General features: G+C 46.7%; 1 protein-coding gene across 6 annotated transcripts in view; it reads right to left on the reverse strand.

Annotated features, from left to right (window-relative positions):
* The window catches only part of ZC3H18 (zinc finger CCCH-type containing 18), a 56,863-nt gene that overhangs the window by 10,827 nt on the left and 25,594 nt on the right, over nt 1-20,442 (reverse strand). For 5 of the 6 annotated variants that reach the window (XM_063140914.1, XM_063140910.1, XM_063140913.1 and 2 more), the window contains exons 10-13: nt 9,712-9,912; nt 8,380-8,505; nt 2,886-2,987; nt 392-535 (exon numbers count right to left, since the gene is read on the reverse strand). In XM_063140914.1, the coding sequence (XP_062996984.1) occupies nt 392-535; nt 2,886-2,987; nt 8,380-8,505; nt 9,712-9,912 (573 nt within the window). The remainder of the gene's footprint in view (nt 1-391; nt 536-2,885; nt 2,988-8,379; nt 8,506-9,711; nt 9,913-20,442) is intronic. The other variant, XM_063140916.1, reaches the window with a different exon arrangement.

Below are 20,442 nucleotides of genomic sequence, written 5' to 3' on the forward strand. Positions count from 1 at the left end.
TAAGAGAACTCCATGGGGGCACATGGGGGTAGTAGGGGTGTTCCTCTTGGCTGCATGGGAATAGATCCTTTGAACAGCAGAAATGATTTTATGCATGCGAGTGCCTCATTTTAGTGCAACAATTCCCCAATATTTTTTAGAACCGAGGTCTCCAAAGAAAACCAACACGGATCATGAGCAGGGATCTGTTTCGAGGCAGATTTAAAGGGCGTTTAAACTCTAAGCCGGGGGTGGGGGGCCCTCTGAGGAGGAAGAATCCCCCCTCGGCATGAAGCAGCACCGTGTGCCATCGTGCCTCCTGAGGCGGCTGGCAAAGCAACCTCGGCCTCTAAACAGACCTGCGGCTCCTCGCCTGCTCAGCCCTTGCTCTGGGAAGCTCCTCGGCCCCTACCTCCGGGGTGGCATTCTGGTCTGCCGCTCCTTCCGTCTTGGCTCTCTGTTGTCACCCGGCTTGGGTGGCTCTGGTGCAGCTGGAGCGGCTTTCGTGACCGGTGCCGGTGCCGGAGGGGCAGGTGGTTTCTTCACAGTCTTATCGCTGCAGAAGTAAAATGGGAAGGAAGAAGCCGGTGGGTGGCTGGCTAAGAGAGCACTGGACGTTTAATGGGGTTTGGACCCGGGAAGCCCTGGCCTCAACTTGTGGCTGCCGGGCTCACTGGGGAAAAGTGAGTCAGCAAGCAGTTCAGGCAGCAACCTCCCAGCGAGCCTTTGTGGGGGGAACGGAGCATTGGGATTGGATGGAGGAAGCCCGTGACAAATGTGCAAAGTTGTCTCATCTAGCCCAGGACTGACAACTCGGACTGGCAGCATCTTCCAGGGTCTCAGGCCCAAAGGGGTGAGTGGGGGCAGCCTTAGCCAGTCTTCTAACCTGAGATGGTTCTAAACAGGGCATAGTGGGGAGTATACCTCAACCATGAAGCTTCCTTGGTGGTTCTGGGAAGCCGTTCTCCCTCTCCCTCCCCCCACCCCCAGACTAACCTGCCTCGCAGGGGTAACGTTGGGAGAGACGGGTGTTTTTTTGACTCACTGGGATAAGGGTAGAAAAACAGCGGGGATGGATTTGCAGAGACAGTTAGGTGACTCTGCCTATCTTTATTTTGCAGTGCTCACTCTGCTTTGGAGGAAGAGGATGGCACGATGCAGAGTTCAGTTCCTCATTTCTTTGAGTTTCCACCAATGCGGCTGATTAGTGTTCAAGCTTGTCTCCAGAGACAAATGGGGTGACCTCTGCTCCTTCAGTTTGCCACCCTCAGCCAGCTCCAGGCCTTTCCCTTTCTATCCTCCTGCCCCTGAAAACCGGAGCTGCCTACAAGATGACACTCACACTTCTTGCAAAATCCACCTTTGCCATACCCTCTAATTCTCAGTCTTCCACAACCTGGGGCCCTCCAGATGCGTTGGACTACAACTCCCAGCATCCCCCAGCTAGCGCTGCCCTACTGTACACTAAAGGCGCAATCCTGTGCATGTCTATAAGCCTGCATAGGATTGCACCCTAAGCCTATTTGCCTGTAACTGAAATGGGCACACACTCTACAACGATATCATGCATTCAATGCGTGTTATGACTGCTTATTCAGAGATCTGTTAAAGATCTCTCAAAAGGCAACAACCAACATTGCTGCAGGTGGGAAGGCGCCCTTCAGTGAGCGACCTCTTTACCTGTGCCAGGCATGTGTCACGACGATACAGAGTGTGCATTTGTAGGGAAGGGAAATGACGTCCTTTTAAAGATCAATATTTAAGTATATACAACTGTTGGTGTTTGCTTTATTTCATGCCTGGGTGACACAATACCACAGGACCACACTTCACAAACCTGATCTGGTGGAAAGTACCTTCCCGGGCTGGAGCCCTGCCCTTTTATACTGCAGAACCACAGAGGAAATGTCCCAATGGTGCCAGAGAGCATCTTTCATGCACAACATCCTCAGAGGGGTCTCAGGCCCCAAAGGCATTCAGAAAGTTACAAGGACGACAAAGACATTTTCTCCCAGTTACTGGTGAGCCGGTCGGCTGCAGGGGTGAAGAATGCTGGACTCTGAGTAAGGAGGTCTGGTTTCAAAGCTCAGCTCGGCCATGAAACTCACTATGGGCCAGACACTCATGCCTGCCTATCTACCTCACAGGGTTGTTGTCAGGATAAAAAAAAGGAAGCAGGGAGAAGACCCTGAGCACCTTAGAAACAGGCGGGATATGCACTGTTGTAATAATGTAATGCAATCTTCTGAATGACAAATGTCTGCAGAGCTTAAAATCACTGGAAATTAAAGTATATAGAATCATAGAATAGTAGAGTTGGAAGGGGCCTATAAGGCCATCGAGTCCAACCCCCTGCTCAGTGCAGGAATCCACCTTAAAGCATCCCTGACAGATGCTTGTCCAGCTGCCTCTTGAAGGCCTCTAGGGTGGGAGAGCCCACAACCTCACCAGGCAACTGATTCCATTGTCGTACTGCTCTAACAGTCAGGAAGTTTTTCCTGATGTCCAGCCGGAATCTGGCTTCCTGTAACTTGAGCCCGTTATTCCGTGTCCTGCACTCTGAGAGGATCGAGAAGAGATCCTGGCCCTCCTCTGTGTGACAACCTTTTAAGTATTTGAAGAGTGCTCTCAAATTATGACAGTCCACGAACGACCCAAACAAAGCCCCCAACTCCTTAACTTTGAACGGCTGTTTGCGCGACAGAAAGACAGATACGGTTAGCCCCTCAGAAGGTTTTTCTCCTACCTCCACTACTGGTCAGAGTTTAGCTTGCAGATAAATGAGATATATACGCTGCACTTACCTCTTGGACAGTGGGTAAAACGTAGCAGCACAAGCCTTAAACTACAAGGTCTAGAGAGCTTCATTGCAGAGTGCCTTGCCCAGAGCAGACGTAGCGCCTTACCCCTTTCCAGCTGGTACCGCGGGCTCGCCTTTAGCTTTGGGAGGTGGTTTGTGTGGAGATGGTGTCGGGGAAGGAGATGGAGAAGATGAGAAGGACCGCGACCTGCAAAATCAGACACAAGAGAGCCTGGGTGAAAAGTTAGGTGCAGGCTTTGCTGCAGCAGAAGCCTGGCTGAATTGGGGGTGAATCCAGGACTGGGCATTTAAGTGGTCAAAAAAGATTCAGTCAAACATTTAAAGCACTAATTTTATTAGAACAATGGGGGTGGGAGGGAAAGAGGAGATGATCAGCAACAAGTTTGATACGTTAATTAGAATATCAAATTAATTAATAGTTATTGCGAATCAACGAAGGTAACTTTTAAAACCTGGCAGGAATTATTATAACTTTTAACCACGTTTGGCAAGGTTTCTATAAAATGTGAAAGATTCATTGAACTTTATTTGGCAGTCACAGTGGTGGAACGTCAGGGCCATCAGGTTATTTCATTTTGGAGTTTTTTTTAAAAAAGCAGAAATAAAGCAAAATAAAAGCAGATCTTAAAAAGCAAAGGGCCCCTTTTTAATGGCAGATTTTCTAAGTGGGCAACAGGCTAATTCTCCAAGCAGCAGCAGCAGCAAGAGCAGAGGTTCGTGGACTATTTGACGATATTAGACCACGGCCAAACGAGAGGCGGTCAAGGGGCTGGCACGCCAGGTCCAGGCGCACCACTGCTAAAGCTCCGCACTGCAAAGCAGTTCAGGAGGATCCGACAGCCGCAACACGTCTCTCACAAGACACACAATCAGGGTTGCTGCGGAGGGAAAGCAGCACCCAACCCGTTTCTGAGGTGAGGGGTGTGTGTGTGTCTGTGTGTGTGTGTGATTAGCTGATGAAAGGCAGGAAGAAAGCTCCAAAATGTGTGGGTGGGGACATGGCTCATAAAACGTCATGCCAAGGAACACGCCTGTTTGGGTTTCCAGTAACCAGGGGTGGTGCCTCAGCACCCGGCTTGGCTCCTTGCCCTACAAGCCCTTCTATGCCCTAAATGTCATACATTCTCTTCCTTCCAGGCCTTGCCAATAATTGGCTTACTCATTAGGAAGAGAACCTCAATCCTGGAAACAGAATTAAGCCAAAGAGAGCAGAGCTGAAGTTGCTGACTTCTACACTGCAGAACTCGGGACAGTATAGGGCAGTGGGGGTTCCCAAACTTTTTCAGGTCACCGCCCCCTTGGTCCCACAAACTCATGCCCAGGGCCCCCTACCCTACCCTATAAAACATCATTATTCAGAATAGCGGTTTTCAACGACCCACTAAGGAAGATAATAACAATAACATTCAAAACAGTAACAATTAATTGAATATTTATTCAAAATCCAATTACATTGTTTTAGTTTATTTAATTAAACATAATTGATGAACTTGATCCAGTGATATCGTCTTTTCAAAGTCTGATAGTCATTTAGCAAGAATATTAGATATCACATTTAGTAACTAGGGTAGAGGACCTCACTATTCTGTAAATTCTTAATGTGATGGATGGGCTTGATGAAGGGATACCTGTTTCCCAAGGTCTGGTTTAAAGTCACTTCACATGAGTCTTAAATCACCATGTTTAGTCATCTGGAGTCGATTTCTTTGCTTGGAGAGAAGTAGGCAGACCACACTAAAACCACATTCCACCAAATATGATATTGGAAATGCAACCAGGAGCTTCTGAACCACTCTCCATAGTGCAGGATAGCGATCAGAAATTTCCTTCTGTAACCAAAACTCCTGGTATGGAAAAGACCACCACAAGTGCCCCCGCCGCCCCTTTGCCTCTTAGCACCCCCTGCTGCCCCCTTGCCTCTTAACGCCCCCCTATGCAATCCCACCGCCCCGAAGGGGGTGGTACCGCCCACTTTGGGAACCACTGGTATAGGGGAAAGGAGGCTGAGCTGCTCCATAGGATGGGTCTTTGCCCACTCATGTCTTGGTGTAGGGAAGGGCTAAGCTCTGGTCCATATCAGGCCCCAAGGATATGAGACTCTCTCCTCTCCAGGGGCCAAGAAGCAGGGTGATGTATGTGTGTGTCTGCATTAAACTTTGTACTCCTGGTTTGCTTCAAGATTTGCTGCTTTGGGCTTAAAGCTCAGACACGGCTCTTTGCTCCACCTTTTTAAATGAAGGGCTGAATTCAATTTTGAGGACAGGGGGCTGCATTCCAGGGGTAGGTGGAGCAAAATGGGCGGGATCAAAGGCAAAGGGGCGGTGCCAAAAATATCTGTGTTTACTCCAGTCAGCCACAACTAGGCTGGCAACTGTTACCCAGAGGACCTTTTCTTCTGCCGCCCCCAGACTGTGGAATGGCCTGCTGGAGGAGATTCATCAACTTAATGCTCTTTCTGAGTTTAAGACAGCTGTAAAGACTAGTCTTTTCCGGCAGGCCTACCTAGATGAATTTTAAACCTAAGAATTTTAAGATGCTGTGATTATTACTTTAATATTGTATTGGTTTTATATGCTCTTTGAACTAATTTTATGCATTATGTATCCGGCTGTGGAATGAGCTCCCTAAGGAGGTTTGCTTGGCACCTACATTAGATGCTTTTAGACGCCAGGTGAAGACCTTTTTATTCTCCCAGCATTTTAACAGTCTATCAATAAATTTTAATTTGGTGTTTTAAATTTGTAATTTTGCATTGCTGCTGTTTTTATCTGGTTGAGCTTTTATATTGCATTTTATATTATGGTTTTATACTGTTGTTTTATACTTTCAATGGTTTTAATTTTTGTGAACCGCCCAGAGAGCTTTGGCTATTGGGCGGTATAGAAATGTAATAAATAATGATAATAATAATAATAATAATAATAATAATAATAATAATATATTGTGTCTCTACTTCCCTTGCTCGGCTTCGTCCATTCTCTTCTGCTGCTCCTAACACCTGGAACACTCTTCCAGAACATTTGCGAACTACAAGTTCAATCGCAGCTTTTAAAGCTCAGCTAAAAACTTTTCTTTTTTCTAAAGCTTTTAAAACTTGATTTTGATCTGACTTTTATACTGTTGGTTTTACTCTACCCTGTGCCTGTTTGGTGTATTCTCTTCCCCTTCTTATTGTTTTATTATGATTCTATTAGAATGTAAGCCTATGCGGCAGGGTGTTGCTATTTTATTGTTTTACTCTGTACAGCACCATGTACACTGATGGTGCTAGATAAATAAATAAATAAATAATAATAAAAGCAGCTGTGGCCTGGCTGGGGGGGCTGAATGCAAAAGCTATCATGGGATTCTCCGGTGATCATGGGATGCTATAAACACCCATTGCTATATTTCGGCCTCACAGCTGCCTCTGCTGCTTGAAGGAGGAGACCTTGCCCACAGGTCACAAGATGATAGCAATTCGTTTACATAGCTCTTGCTCATCTTCCGATACGAGAGGATCGTTGTGTTGTATCAAGATATTTCGTCACCTTTTTATCACCTTTGGAATCAGGAGCTAATCCAAACACGCCAAACTGAATGGCAGCAGGGCTTGGCCTTGTGCCCACACTGGAAATTGCCTTTATTGTCATCACATGCCGTTGCAGTGACTACTTTTATTTGAGACGCCCATTGTGGGGCACGATCATAAGCATACTAACTTGTGTGTAAGCGCTGCACGAGTCAAGAGGCCACACCCAGGAGTTAGTGGGTTTGGAAATGGGATCACGAGTCCTGGGGGATTTTTAGGACAACCTCCCCCAGCATGGCCTCCTCCCAAGTGTGTTGGATAACAAGTCCCATCACACCCCAGGGGATAATGATGAGAGTAGTAGTCTAATGCATCTGGAAGGCGCTGGGTTGTGGGGAGGTTATCCTACGACACTGTTGCAATGGGACCTGATCCCTGGCACTTTCTGAACTCACATCCGGGCCAGCTCTAAGCCACTGGTTTCCCCCACCCCCTGTTCTTCCTATGAAAGTACGTCTCCACAAGACACGTGCCTCAGTATGTGGCAATTGCTTCTGGCTTAGATCAGCCTTCCCCAAGCTGGTGCCCTCTAGGTCTGTTAGATTGCAACACCCAGCATGGGCCATTCTAGCCGGGAACGAGGGATGCTGCAGTCCGACACATCCGGAGGGACGAGATTGGGGAAGGTTGGCTCAGTTGGGAGCAAAAGGGGTCTAGGCAAATCCGAGGAGGAGGAGGAGGAGGAGGAGGAGGAGGAGGAAAGGCCTACTACCAAGTGCTGACCATGACAGCTATACGGTTGGCTAATAGGAGCCTCCTGGTTCAGAGGCTGCTGGGGAGGAAGGGTGTGAGGGTCCATTCTGGATGATCCAGCAGGGCTCCTCTTGCATTCTTATTTATGGGAGCAGATGGGCTTCCCTTGGGCATTAGGTGCATGGGAAAGAACAGCCTCCCAGAATGCAAGCTGGTGGAAGAGCTAAAATAGTGGGAGCTGGAAGTGGTTGATGAACCTATGCTAGATCAAGATCAAAGGGGGGCAACTTGAAGCCCTCTAGATGCCATTGGACTGCAACTCCCATCATCATTCACCACCAGGTAGGCTGCCTAGGGCCGATGGAAGTTGCAGTCCAAAGCTGCCCACAGAAGCACACGCACAAAGGCCTAGGAAGGAGGAAGAGGGCCTTTTCTGCTGTGGCACCCCGGCTGTGGAATGAGCTCCCCAGAGAGGTTCGCTTGGCGCCTACAGTGTACTCTTTTCGTCGCCAGCTGAAGACCTTTTTATTTTCTCAGTATTTTAACACTTAATTTAACTTAAATTTAAACTTTGCTTTTTTAATTCCATATTTTAACCTGTATCAATCTTTGCTGTGTGGCTTTAATCAAGGCTGTGCTTTTTATATTGTATTCGTGTTTTTAAATTGTTGGTTGTTTTTATGCTCTTCATGGTTTTAATTTTTGTGAACAGCCCGGAGAGCTTCGGCTATTGGGCGGTATAAAAATGTAATAAATAAAATAATAAAATAAATAAATAAAATAGGAAAGGATTAGCTAGACACCTGAGAAAGCAGGTGGTTTTGGGAACAGGGAGTGACCCAGAGCAATGAGAAGAGGACAAATTTAGAGGCAGGGCTGAGTATGAGAGGGGAGGGGAGTCCGGTGGTATCTACATTGTTAGTGCATTTTAACACATTAAGTTGAAATTTAATATGCATTAGAAAATCTTAGTACTAGACATTTTTACCTAGCTTTGGTAAATGTTGGAGACGTTGGGATTATAATGCTGGATTTCTGTGTCTGTGGTAGCAGTGTGATATAATGCAAGAATACTGGAAAGAGCTTTTGGAAGCACAGAGAACATACTAAAATATACAGTACAGGTCGTGCTGTTCAATGATCTGAGAAACTGCGTGAAGAACAGAATAAGACAGAAAACAGTGGTGAGCAATTTATTAGCAGGAGCAACAGAAAGAGTGATTAAGAAACCAACAGTGGGTGAATCGTGTAGGAACTTATGGCATGCAAAGTCAACGCGTCGCAGAACCTCCCAGCTGAGAGACTGAAAGCATACCTGGATCGACTGCCTGAGAAAGAGCTGTGTCTGGAAGAGCGACTAGAGTAGGAGCTGTACGAGGACGACCTGGAACGCGACCGCGAAGAACCAGATCCGGAATAAGAGGAGGAGCGAGATGATGACCTGAAAGGAAAAGAAGGGGTAGGGGGGAAACGTGAAAACTTGCAAACGCCACCCATTCAAAACGGCTGTCACCGCTTTCGGGACCTTCCTAGGTCAGTGGTGGCAGCCTGATGACCTCCAGGTGTTTTGGACTGCAACTCACATCAGCCCCGGCCAATGGTCAGGGACTGTGGCAGTCCAAATCATCTGGAGGGCTCTAGGCTGTCTACCTCTGTTCTAGACTCAATGCTGTACCCCATCCTTAGAGACTACCTTCCCAAGGGTATAGGCTGCTGCTGCTGCTCAGCATGCAGTCCCAATGCAGAGGCCACTAGTGAGGGAGGAAGCAGCAGCCAGGCACCTCTCCATCGTGCCTGGGTCCAGCTCCAGCTGAGAGCCCCCCTTCCTCCTCCGACCAACTGACTCTGCAGAGGCCACCAGTGAGGGAGGAAGCAGCAGCCAGGCACCTCTCCATTGTGCCTGGGTCCAGCTCCAGCGGAAAGCCCCCTCCCTTCTGCTGCCAACTGTCAACTTTAACTGCTGAACTTTGCAACGAAGATTGTAGTGCCTGAATTTGCTTTCCTTTCCCCCCTCCTCCTCCTCCCTCCCAATCCCCTTTCCTTTTGTGTCAGGTCTTTTAGATTGTAAGCCTGTGGGCAGGGACTGTCAAGAAATACATTTGTAAGCCGCCGTGAGAGCCGTTTTTGGCTGAATGGCGGCATAAAAATACTTAAATAAATAAATAAAATAAATAAACATTGCACACTAATAAACTATCCTTCCCTTAGCAGAAAACTAGAGCGATGTGCCTCAACCCTCTCAATGGGTCTGACACCGGGTTGTTCACAACAGAGCCCTTTCCTGCTGCTGCACTCCCAAACCATTCCTTCCATTTCCCCCGTCTCTAGCTAAACTCACTCCTCTACCAGAGTCACTTCCCCCATGGGGAGTGGGTTCTGGCAGCCATCCTAGGAGGACGCAACCTCATGGTGCAACCGTGAAAGAGGGAAGGGCTGCAAGACAGCGGTAGAGCTCCTGTTTCGCAGGCAGAAGGTCCCAGTTCAACCCTCGGCATCTCCAGGTACGCCTGGAAAAACCCACTGCCTGAAACTCTGGAGAGCCCTTGCTGCCAGTCAGTGTCAACAATACTGGGCTCGATGGACCCAGGGTCCGACTCAGTATAAAGCAGCTTCCTAGGTTCTTAAAGTAACCCTCTTGGGTTGGTACCTTGAAGAACCCGAGCCAGAAGCAGAAGACGCTGAGGTTTTCCGGCGCCTGCGAGCACGGCTAGGTGAGGCGGACATTCCATGCTTCTTTTTGGGAGACTTTGATCGGCGCCAGGGGTCCTTCCACTCATCTGCTCGCTTGGACTGAGAAGGGGTGGTGGTGGTTGCCTCCTTCTCCTTCTTTGGTGGCTCAGGCTGACGGCTGGAAGACGGACAGAAAAGAGGATTAGCTGGGGAGAAGGCCTGCTGTGGGCCACCTGCCCCACTCCTGCCCTGCCCCTTGAGATGCAGCCAAATGAGAAAGATGAGTGGAAGTAGCGAATGGTGGCCAGATTATGATCATTTCCTACCCGGCTTTTCTGAAAACCATTCCGATGGCTTACAGAAATCGAAACAAACAAAAGATGCAATTTAGTACGAAAGCAGTACATAAAAGAGTAAAAACAGCAATAAAATGTAAGTGCGGCTGTGATAAAGAACAACAACTGAACAGCAACAGTTTCTTAGAAACACAATTAAGCATCAACGGTCTGCTGAAACAGAAACATCTTCAATTGACATCGCGGAACAGAGAGAGCTCGTGACAGACCCCCATTAGGACATTCCACAGTTTGGGTGCTATCACCAAGGCTTTATTTTTTGTCTTGCACCTGCCCGTCTGATGTCAGGTGGGATAGAGTGCAGGGCCTGTGACTTTGATCTTAAAGGTTGGGCCGCTTCATACGGACAGAGCCAGAGCCCTTTCAAGACAGTAAAGCTCCTGCAACTTGGTGCCCTCCACATGTGTTGGACTATAACAAGGGAGATGGCAACAAATGATGGCTACCAACTGTCACTTCAGAGGCCACCAGTGAGGGAGGAAGCAGCAGCCAGGCACCTCTCCATCGTGCCTGGGTCCAGCTCCAGCTGAGAGCCTCCTCCCTCCTGCTACCAACTGTCTCTGGAGAGGCTACCAGTGAGGGAGGAAGCAGCAGCCAGGCACCTCTCCACCGTGCCTGGGTCCAGCTCCAGCTGAGAGCCCCCTCCCTCCTGCTGTCAACTGTAACTGCTGAACTTTCCAACTAAGATTGTAGTGCCTGAATTTGCTTTCCTTTTCCCCCCTCCTCCTCCTCCCTCCCAATCCCCTTTCCTTTTGTGTCATGTCTTTTAGATTGTAAGCCTGTGGGCAGGGACTGTCAAGAAATACTTTGTAAGCCGCCGTGAGAGCCTTTTTTGGCTGAATGGCGGCATAAAAATCCTTAAAAAAATAAATAAATAAATGAGGGAGAGGGCCTTTTCAGTGGTGGCCCCTCAATTATGGAATGATCTTCCCGACGAGGCTTGCCTGGAGCCAACATTGTTATCTTTTTGGCACCAGGTTAAGACCTTTCTCTTCTCCCAGGCATTTAACAGCATCTAACAACATATGCTGAGTTTGTTTGTTTTTAACAGGCCCCAGAATAGCTGTTTTTATAAGAATACTGTGATTTTCTGCTTTTTATGTTTTTAAATTTTGTATATTTGTTTTAATGTTTACTGTTTTTAACTTTTGTAAACCGCCCAGAGAGCTTTGGCTATGGGGCGGTATATAAATGCAACAAGTAAATAAATAAATAAATACAATTCCCATCAGTCCTAGCTGGCAGGCTGCCCTAAAGAGTCTAGGAGCAGGCCAATATTAAATTTAAACCGAGCCACGAACAAAATTCGTAGGCAATGTAGACGGTATAAGATCAAAGTGACAGGCTCTGATGGTTGGGCCTTAGGTGACACACCAGCAGCTGCGTTTGTGACTAATTGTCATTTCCAAGCCATTTTAAAAGGCCGCCTGAAGGAAAGAGCGTTGCAGTTGTTCAGCCTGAAGGTAGCTAGGACATGAACGACGTCAGTTCTAGGCAAAATCCCACCACCGACGGTGCACTAGTACGATTTGCCCTTGAGCTAGAAAGAAGAGCGCAGGGGTGTCTCAGCTGCCTCTCCCCTGTCTGCCTTAGAGGGCTGACAGAGGCAGCGATCCTGCCACAGAAGTGAGAGATTCAGGGCAGAAGAGAATCGTGCAAAAACAGCAGCTCGCTCCACTGCTATTTCTCACAGCTATGGGAATAGCACTCTTAGGGTTTCCCTCTTTCCAAATCCTGGCTTCTTTAACGTCACTTGGCACCATGGCTTGAAGACAGCTTCTACTTTTAGTCCTTGCACTTCACTGTTTTGGAAAGCCCTGTTGCATTCGGCTCCAGCCGCGGGAGGGAAAGGGGACGAAACCACATGCCCTGCTAAAGACATAGTGCGTAGCTGATCCTAAGTTTGGTTTTTACTTTAGTGTAAGCGTGTCATCCAGACTGGGACCACTGCATATGGGAAGGGGTGGGGGGAATGTTAAACCTTTCCACCCAGCTTACCCCCCACCCCACCCCGTTCCCTGTTTGGTTTGACAAAACCCTCCACTGGGCCAACGGGGAGGCAAAAATGATGTACAATGCAGAGCCTATTCCAAATATTCTGGAATTTTAAAAAACTTTCCTGCAAAGCACTCCGGAGTTGCAGGGGATGACGCGGAGTACGGAGTAGAAAACCCACGCCACTTCCCGCAGGTGCTTTTTATTACTCAAGTTAATCATAAGGAAATCTACAGATAAAATTCTTGTTGAATTAACACAGCAAAACTCTTTGACTCTTTTGCTTTTAGAATCATAGAATAGTAGAGTTGGAAGGGGCCTAAATGGCCATCGAGTCCAACCCCCTGCTCAATGCAGGAATCCACCCTAAAGCATCCCTGACAGATGGTTGTCCTGCTGCCTCTTGAAGGCCTCTAGTGTGGGAGAGCCCACAACCTCCCTAGGTCACTGATTCCATTGTCGTACTGCTCTAACAGTCAGGAAGTTTTTCCTGATGTCCAGCTGGAATCTGGCTCCCTTTAACTTGAGCCCGTTATTCCGTGTCCTGCACTCTGGGAGGATCGAGAAGAGATCCTGGCCCTCCTCTGTGTGACAACCTTTTAAGTATTTGAAGAGTGCTATCATGTCTCCCCTCAATCTCCTCTTCTCCAGGCTAAACATGCCCAGTTGTTTCAATCTCTTCTCATAGCGCTTTGTTTCCAGACCCCTGATCATCCTGGTTGCCCTCCTCTGAACACGCTCCAGCTTGTCTGCGTCCTTCTTGAAGTGTGGTGCCCAGAACTGGACGCAATACTACAGCAACAAAAGCCCCTTGAGGCTGCATCATTAATAAGACTAGATCTAAAAGGAAAATGACTTCTTGTTAATTTTGCTGGGGGAAATCAGCACAATATGAGTCTCTCTGATGGGAAACACAACGTCTTTTTGCCACTGGCTGGGGTACTCTTTAGCTCTGTTGGCTGAAAACGGAAAGACGCACAGCCCAGGCATGGGGAGAGGGGGGAAGTGATATGAATGGCAGACTGACTCCAAGTTCTACGCTACCTAGGAGAGCCAGTGTGGCGTAGTGGCTAAAGTGTTGGACTAGGAGTCAGGAGTTCCGGGTTCTAGTCCCCATTTGGTCATGGATGCTCAATGGGTGACTTTGGGCCAGCCACAGACTCTCAGCCCAACCTACCTCACAGGGTGGTTGTTGTGAGGATAAAAGAGAGAGGAGGATTATGTACGCCACCTTGGGTTCCTTGGAGGAAAAAAGACGGGATGTAAATGAAATAAATAAATACCTTCCTGCCTGGGAAGCTTCTCCGAATCCAAGCCTCTACTTATTTCTCGCTGCCCCCAGGTACTTGCCAGTAACTAAATTATAAAAGGTGGGTGGGTGGAGAGGACTAACAATACCATCTTAGATAATGCATGTGAATACGTATAGCTTTCATAGTAACTTGATTGCCAGCTCAGATGTTTGACTTTTCTGCCTAGCCAGTAACACAAGGGTACAGAACTGTTTCACCCCAAGGGCCAAATTCTGTAAAAGCTTTGTGGGGGGGGGAGGGGGATTCCAGTAGAGAGTGGGGCCCGATGGCAAAAGGGCGTGGTGTCAAAATACCAAAAATGACCAGGCTATTTTAGCTTAAAGCTCTTGCTGACAGTAACTAAGCCTTCGGAGGGGCATTTAAACCTTTCAGAATGGGTGAGGGGGAGGGAACCACACAGAAGCTGGGAAACCACTGAACCACAAGAGCAGGCCCACAGAGGGATGGATTTGGCCCCCGAGGCTTGAGGTTCTGCAGCCCTGCAGTAGCATCTTTACAACCTTGGGCGTTCCATGGCACCTCCAAGTCTGGATTTCAGGATGCGGTTTAAAAACGGGCATCCTGCAAGCCCGTCAGCTTCCAGTTAAAAATATAAAAATTCTAGCCCTGACTGAAGTTATAAGAAAGCTTGAAGTCAGTGCGTGGGCAGCATCTAACAAAACAGGAGTAGGCAACCTTCAGACGTTGTTGGCCTACAATTCCTATCAGCCCTAGCCAGCATAGCCAATGGTGAGGCATGATGGGAGTTGTAGGCCAAAACATCTGGAGGACAAGTTGCCCACCCCTGCTATAAAGACTTGGGAAGCAGAGGGGTCTGGAGTGGGACTTTTTCTGGTTTTTTTTGGATATTTATTCTTTCCTAATGACTACTCCGATATTTTCTTGGCCCCAACGTTCTCTACCTTTCCTCTTCCACCTAAATCCTCGCTCTGTCCTTGCTCTCTGTTATTGTGAAGAAATTTGGGGTTCTTTCTACTTACTTTCTGGACTAACGTTCACCTAAGATTCTAAGAAAGTGCAGGGATTTTTTTAAAAACTTGTGTTAACTGGCCATGCATACCTGCCCCGGGGACTTAGGGCTTGCAGTGTGTACGTCACACAAGTGAAGTCTCAACTATTTTGATTGTTCACTGTAGGAACAAGATGGGAAATGCACACGGACTGGGAACAGAAGTTTGGGACTCCTTGCCCAAACTACTACCCGGGGAAGTAGTTTGGGCAAGGAAGTTCTTGCCGGAAGGATAATTATAACACAGTTCTTCAACACTTCATGGCTTTGGAAATTGGCCATGAACAAATCATGCTTTTATTAGTTTGCCCTGACAGGTTGTTTCGTTTCAGGAGGAAACGAGAAAGAGAGGGGTGGAATTGTGCCAGGGCACGGATCTAAAGAAACAGAAAATCCCTTGGAATGTTCGAATGCAAATGATCACGCAACACTATTATGCAGCTTGGAAAAATGATCTTATGCTCAGAGAAAGTCACATTCCCCCCTTCCTCTATGAATGACATAAGCAAGCTGATGGCCTAATCTTATCAGACAGGAAAGCTCAGTGACGGCATGGAGGTTGAGGAACATTAAGACCAACACTCCAGCTTTTGAAGGCGGAAAGGCCATCTAGAAAGGAAGTTAAAAAATAAAATTAAGAAAAGTGACACAGTGACATCAATGCAAATTTCCCAGGATCAACAACAGGAAATGAAAAGGTCTGGAAGTGGTTGCTCAACAGCAGACACCTGATTTAAACATTTAAACTACATCTGAAAGACTCTTTTGAATTATAAAAAACACCCATTAAAAATGTCAAAAGTAGCCATCAAGTTAGATAAAAAAAAAATTGCAGGTAGCCACAGTTGGTCTAATAAGGGAATGGGGAATCCATAGGGACTGCCTCCGTCCTTCGGAGCCGCCCACCCCCCCAGTCTCCTTACCTGCTGCCTCTGTCACCGCCGCCATCTTTCTTCTGGTGCCGCCGGCGGAAATGACACTGGAAGCTGCCAGAAGAAAGATGGCGGCGGCGACGGAGGCAGCAAGTAAGCTCCCCTCCCCCCTTAACTGGGTCCACCGCTGGCTAGTGTCTGGCGGCTTCCACTTATTTATTTATTTATTTATTACATTTCTATACCACCCAATAGCCGGAGCTCTCTGGGCGGTTCACTTGAGGACGCTGAAGCCAGGAAGTAGGCCGCGGCCTACTTCCGGGCTTCAGCATCATCGGAGTGGGAGCCGCCGGACGCAAGCCGCTGCTGGCAGACGCAGGTAAGTGAGGAAGGGGGGCTTACCTGGTGTCTCCACTGTCCGCAGCGGTGGATGGCGGAGGCATCAGGTAAGTGGGGAGAATGGAGTCGTGGAGCCAGAAGCAATTCTTGGGTTACTGGAGTCGGAGTCGGTAAAAAATGTACCGACTCCGACACCTAATAAATTTAAATTGCATATAGAATTGTGTTGAATTTTAAATTCTTTTTTTTATTTTTTATTTATTTTTATTAAACTCTATTTAACAAAGTGGTTAATATATACACACACACACACACACACACACACACACGTATATATATATATATATATATATATATATACACACACACACACACACACACATATACATATACATATATATACATACATACATATATATATATATGTCAGCGTTCCTAATAAAGACACAGAGACCTCACGATTTCTGTAGATGCCGAACCGAGCTTCTTTCCTTCAATTTACTGTGGTCAAAGGAAGATTAGTTAAACCAGAGTTGGATGTTGCATCTGTGCCATTGATGTAATCGAGAAAAGGAGACCATATGGTTTGCAAAACGTGGATCGCTTTGATCCGAATTTGAATAGCTCAGATTTGATTTCAAAGCAGCTGAGAGCATCCCTTATGCAATATGCGAAGGAAAAGAAGACTGTTACTCACTAGGGCTTAGTATTTCCTGTAGTAAGGGATAATTCTTATCATCATCCAAGGGAAAAAAAGGTGGACAAGGGAATCCACAATGTGACTAATCAAGAAGGGACTAACGCTGGCCGAGGAATCCAAACGTTTCATACACCTGCTCTTGCTAAATACTTGCCCTCGGAAGGTCATGACTCCGTATGTGTGTGAGGGACAGTCATGAGATTACAGTTGCATGACCCGATTGCTGACACTCCCTTCCGGCAGCAGAACTCATTCTAACACTTTCCCATTTGCCCCGCATGGGCGTCTTACGTGACCTTTGACTTGCAACTAGGCAAGCTAGGTGACGGCAGAAGCAAAATCAAGACGCGGCCTTCTTTCCTTGGCGGAATGATTCTACAGGCTGGAGTGAGAAGCCCACACGGCCAAGGCAGACACTTGCATTTTTTTTTTTTACTCAAAACTGGAGCTTGGGAATACGCTGGAGAGAAGAGTGGAATTGCTTCGTCTCTAATAGGCTTACTGGTGCATGTAGTTTCTTGGAGATAAACAATATTTTAATTTTTCATATAGTGATGCCCAGGAGCTCTTTTGCTAAAACCCCACCTGGCAGCTCCCTATAATAAATGAACCATCGCTGGTTGCAAACTTCCCCCATCTTGTCACCTGAAGACAAGTACTACTCGCCAGAGGTGATCAGGTTGTTCACAAGCTTGCACCAAGCACTATGCATTCCAACCAGATATTAAAAAAAATCAGAAACCAGCAGGTGGAGCATTTTGATCTGTTCGGACGTTTTGTAATCAGCTTGAAAGCTGCTATGCTTAAAAGTTTCCGAAGGGAGGTTCCAGCATCAAGTGGCAGAGCTGGTACTCGCTTGCAAATTTGACACTATCAGACTCGGGTTCAACAGGGATTGGGAGTGGCTTCCTCACTACAGAAAGTAATTGTCCCTCGGTAAGTGTTTATTCATCTTGCTTGGCCAATTCATCACCAACTGGGAGTGGGTCACACCTACTCTGACTGGATCTTTTATCTTTTCAACCAATCCTCATTTGCATTAGTCTTTCATTTCTCTTTTACTAGCATTTGAGAAACACTTGGTAAAAACATTCTCTTCCCCCACCCTCTGCTTCTCACCGTACTCCTGCTACTTATACTTTCCCATTTAGACGGCCATGTTTTGCATCTGACAACAAAAGCTTATTAGTCAGTAGTTCCGCTCTTAATTGCAGAGTCAGCTTCAAAAGGTGGTGCTTGGGGAATACTGCTTGGCCCCATGGATTCTACAGTATGGGGTTCTACAGGGGTCAGTTCTGTCCCCCAAGCTGTTCCACATCTACATGACACAGCTGAGTGGGCTCATCCAGAGTTTTGGAGTGCATTGCCATCAGTGTGCTGATGACATGCAGCCCTCCTTCTCATTTTCCTCAGGTGACGCTGAGGATGTGCTGAATCAGTACCTGGCTGTGACAATGGACTGGATAAAGGCTAATAAACTGACCCTCATCACAGACAAGACTGAGATGGTGTTAGTGGGTGGAGAGTGTTTAACCTGCTCTGGATGGGGTTACAGTCTCCCTGAAGGAGCAGGTTCGTAGCTCTGGGGTTCTCCTAGAACCGTTTCCGTCGCTTGAGGCTCAGGTGGCCTCAGTGGCACAGAGTGCCTTCTACCAACTTTGGTTGGTGATCCAGCCATACCTCTATCTGGACAGGATAATCTGATGTTAGCTGTCTATGCTCTGGTAATCTACAAGTTAGATTACTGCAATGAGCTCTACGTGGGGCTGCCTTTGGAGACGGTTCAGGAGCTACAGCTTGTGCAAAATGCGTTCGCCAAATGTATTTGCGGGGACTGGAGGGTCCGAACATATAAGACCAACACTGGCCAACTTGCACTGGCTACCTGTATACTTCCGAGCTCGATTCAAGGTGCTGGTTTTAGCCTATAAAGCCCTACACTGTTTGGGACCTGCAATACCTCTGTCATGAACCTTCTCTAGGTTGGTACTCTATGCTCAGCATCGAAGGTCCTCCTCAGGTGCACTTGTGAAAATGTGGAAATCCCCCACCAACAAAACGTGCATTTTTAGGCTTTAAGCTATGGAGGAAAAGAGCATTTTTGGTCATTTTTTTTAAAATTATGTATTTTTCTATGATTAAATTTGCTGTGAAATTTTGAAAGTAACCCCGCACCAAAAATAAACAGTCCATAAGGTGACCCAGGAAAAGCCGGTCTGCTGAAGAATCTGTGGGTTGGATTCATAGAAATCCAAACTCATCGATTTCATTGTGGATTTCTCTGAAGTTGAGAGGGTGTATGTGTGTGTGTGTGTTTCGTTAGCTCCTTCTTTAGCCTTGAGTTACCTTAATAAGCTGGCAGCTTTCCCACAAAGCTCTAACACAAACGTTAAAAGGCTCATTTGCGCTTCGAAATCCTCGTGCTCCTGCCAACTCCGCTTCACCCTGCTTCCCATTTGGTGGCAGGGGAGAGAGGAGAGCACCTCCTCGAGGATCAAGCTGAAATCCTTTTTGATGAAGTCACCACTAGCACCAAGCACACCTGTGGGAGGTATCCTTCACAGGGTGAGACAGCCACATTGCATCATGGTGCTTCCTGTATGGATTCTCTCCGTTGACAGAACTGGATCCAAATGACAAAGTAACAGAAAAACCCTGTTACTTCACACATCCGTATCCTACCTGTCCTCCAAAGAGCGCAAGATGGTGTGTGGCAGGGTGGATTTGATTTAAATCAATTAAATCACGATTTAAATCACTACTCAGAAAGACTCAATTTGATCATGTGACACCCCCCCACCCACCCCCAAAAAAGTGCACTCTTCCTTGCTATATTTTACACAACTCAGAGTTAACAAAGACTCATTCTTGCTGGTATAATCTTAATATTTACAACCAGATGAAGGTTTCATTTTTAGAATAGCAACTTTCCAGATTAGTTACAGTTACATCAAAAAATACTGATTTGGTTATACTATTAGAAACACATGATAGATAATTATGAAATTATTGTGAGGTGAACTATCTCCAGTTTAATAGGTTCAGGTGTTCCTGACAGTTCAGGAGCTTGTAGCTCCATTTGTTACCAAAAAAAAAAAGGTAAAAAAGTAAAAAAGTAAATTAAATCTGTAATAATTGTTTGAATACACTGTACTTTTAATATACCAAATGTAATAATTTTATGCCATACCAACTTGGACATAATTACATGTTATGTTGCTAAAGTAACAAAGTGTCTTTCAATCTGTAAAAAGTGCTAATATTGCATTATTTCATTTTTTTCCAAAAAAATCCGTTTCCCCCCGAAACCCCCCAGAAAAAAAACGTTTTTTTCCCCATGGCTTCAAAATTTCCGGAAATTTTACATCTCTACCCCTCCCAAAGGGTACACCCTTCTCTTTCTCCACTGGCAGGAAGCACCTCCAGGATCTGTCGGGGATGCTTTAGGGTGGATTCCTGCATTGAGCAGGGGGTTGGACTTGATGGCCTTGTAGGCCCCTTCCAACTTTGCTATTCTATGATTCTATGATGGTGGGGTGGGCTTGAGTTAGCGGCTGCACAAGCCACACAGCTCTCTTGCATCAACTTACACCTGGCAAGGTGGTTACACTTCACCCCAAATATCACCTCATTTGATTTTATTCTTTCTTGTTGATAAAGACATCAAATACATGTTTTATTTTTAAAAAATCCTTTTTGGGAAGGCCACATTTAGCACTAGGCACGTGCAGCTTCCTTTTGTTTAGTCCAGAGGTTGGAATTTTAGACCTTCTGCCAAGATTGTGCCCTTCAAATCTATCTTATAGAAGGACTTGTCACAGGAGGCAACCGCCTGGAGGAGGCACTTCAGACCTGGAAGCCTCTCATCAAGTCACGAGAACCATTGGACAGCACCAGCCCAAAACTACGCAAGAGGCTGGAGTTGCCGAGAGCTGAGCCAGGACTTAACGATGAGGGAAAGCACAGCAGTCTATAAATAAACACAATTAATGTGAAGTCACTCCCACTGGAAGGAAGAAGCCGGGTAGTTAAACATGAAGAATTTCTAAAGATGTTACACATTAAACAAGCCTCCAGATTATGCTCTTCTTTGAGGGCTAAATTAAGATCTAAGTTCTATAATT

This window comes from Elgaria multicarinata, chromosome 14, assembly GCF_023053635.1.
Source record: "Elgaria multicarinata webbii isolate HBS135686 ecotype San Diego chromosome 14, rElgMul1.1.pri, whole genome shotgun sequence".
NCBI classification, from domain to species: Eukaryota; Metazoa; Chordata; class Lepidosauria; order Squamata; family Anguidae; genus Elgaria; species Elgaria multicarinata.